Source organism: Myotis davidii, unplaced genomic scaffold, assembly GCF_000327345.1.
Source record: "Myotis davidii unplaced genomic scaffold, ASM32734v1 scaffold1286, whole genome shotgun sequence".
NCBI classification, from domain to species: domain Eukaryota; kingdom Metazoa; phylum Chordata; class Mammalia; order Chiroptera; family Vespertilionidae; genus Myotis; species Myotis davidii.
Genome location: NW_006296619.1, coordinates 447,298 through 449,247, shown reverse-complemented (window position 1 = coordinate 449,247; position 1,950 = coordinate 447,298). Strand labels below are relative to the sequence as shown.

General features: G+C 47.5%; 1 protein-coding gene across 1 annotated transcript in view; it reads left to right on the top strand.

Annotated features, from left to right (window-relative positions):
• Nucleotides 1–1,234: 1,234 nt before the first annotated feature.
• LOC102772994 (phosphatidylinositol 3-kinase regulatory subunit beta-like) overlaps nucleotides 1,235–1,950 on the top strand; it is a 1,468-nt gene continuing 752 nt past the window's right edge. Inside the window, 2 exon segments of the mRNA XM_015569337.1 lie at nucleotides 1,235–1,248; nucleotides 1,749–1,950. The exon segment at nucleotides 1,749–1,950 is cut by the window's right edge and continues 18 nt beyond it. Coding sequence (XP_015424823.1) covers nucleotides 1,235–1,248; nucleotides 1,749–1,950 — 216 coding nt within the window.

Genomic DNA, 1,950 nt, shown 5'->3' with positions numbered 1-1,950 from the left:
AAGGCAAAGGACTATGTAGTGGGGAGGCAGCTTGCTCCTTGAAGAAAAAGGGCTGCTGCCCCCACTTTGAAGTAAATAGAGGCAAGTGCCGTGGAGATGAGAGTCAGCAAGCTATAGTCAGTGGGCCAAAGGTGGCCTGTCCTCCACTGTCTTTGTAAATAAGGTTATATCACAGCCCCTTCTGTTTATTTACATATTGCCTATGGCTGCTTTTGTGCTACAAACAGCACCAAGTTATGTAGTTAGTTGCAACACAGACACAGGTGTAGCCTACAAAGCAAAAAGTATTTACTATCTGGCCTTTTACAGAAGAAATTTGCTGATCCCTAGTCTCCATTCATAGTCACCTTGGAAATGGGAGTTGTGCAGTCTACATTAGAACACTGACTCAAAAATTCAGACTCTGAGAGGAAGGGGTAAAAGGTAAGTTGCACATTTATCTCATGAATTTAAAGGGTTAAATCAGCAAATGTCACCTCACATCATAAAGACCATCCCTACTCACTCAATGCCAAGAGCCCCAAACACAGCCCTGTCATTCTTTGTTTTGTTTAAAGAATTTATCACCATCTGATACTTTCTGGTATGTTTATGCTTGCCTCCTCCATCTATATATACACTGAGTGGCCAGACTATTATGACCAGCCAGATTATTATGACCACCCCATCAGCATTTCGTTAGGCCACCTTTTGCCTTAAATACTGCAGCGATTCTTCCTGGCATTAACTCCACAAGATGTTGAAAGGTGATGCGAGGAATCTGACACCATGCCTGATGAATTGGATTGAGATCTGGTAATTGTGGGGGCCACCTAAGCAAGGTTAAGTCTTCCTCATGTTCTCGACATCACTACTGCACAATACGAGCACCCTGGCGTGGCGCATTGTCTTGTTAGAAGAAGCCATCTCCGTTGGGATACACCATCAACATGATAGGATGAACTTGATCAGCAATGATACTTAGGTATATTGTGCTATTCAGACGTTTATAATGATCTGGCCCTCTAGCAACTTCAGCACGAAATTACAGCTAATTTGCCTGTCAGGTGGTCATAATAATCTGGCCACTTAGTGTATAAAAAGCCAGCGACCCTAACAACCAGAGACCAGAACACCACGCCCCTCTCCTCAGGCTGGCCCCACACCCCAGGGAGCAGTTAGGGGCAACCCAATAGGGTGCGAGTCTGATGGGGGAAAGGAGAAGAAATAGAGGGGAAGGGTCTGCGGGGTTGGGATGGTCGGCCTGGAGTAAGTTTGGAATATGCTGGGGAAGGAAGAGGAAGATCCCATTGGAAAACGGCTCAGCACAGTACCTTTCTCATTGCAAACCGGGAGGGCACCAGCTGTGGACTGAATGGGCGGTTGTTTCAGGAGTGCGCTTGGGACCGACATGTTCAGGGCGGCAGCAGGGCTCCCGAAACTTCACTGATTCCAAGAAGTAAACAGCTATCAACGTCAAAGAACAGAAATATCCTCTCCAACTAGAGGCCCTGGACTAGGAAGCGACTGAAGGAAACACCATTTAAGGTGGAGCTAGAAAAACCAGAAGTATGTGACCAGAGGATTGTGGGATTGTGGAGGACGCCTGGGCGCCTAGAGGATTGTGGGATTGTGGAGGACGCCTGGGCGCCTAAGTTATTGCGCACGGACATAGTCAGCCCTATAGTCCTCAGTCTCGCAGTATTTGGACGTGACTTCTGGCGGGAAATTATTTCTATTGAGGTTTGCTATTCCCTTGGGCGAGGAAGATTTGAAGCAGAGGACAAGAGACGCAAGTACGACCAGTTCTACGAGGAGTACGCACGCACCTCCCAGGAACCGCAGATGACGCAAACTGCGATCAAAGCCTTCAATGAAACCATCAAGTTCTTCGAAGAGCAGGTCCAGACTCAAGAGAAGTGCGGCAAGGAGTATCTGGAGCGCTTCTGGCATGAGGGCAATGACAAAGAG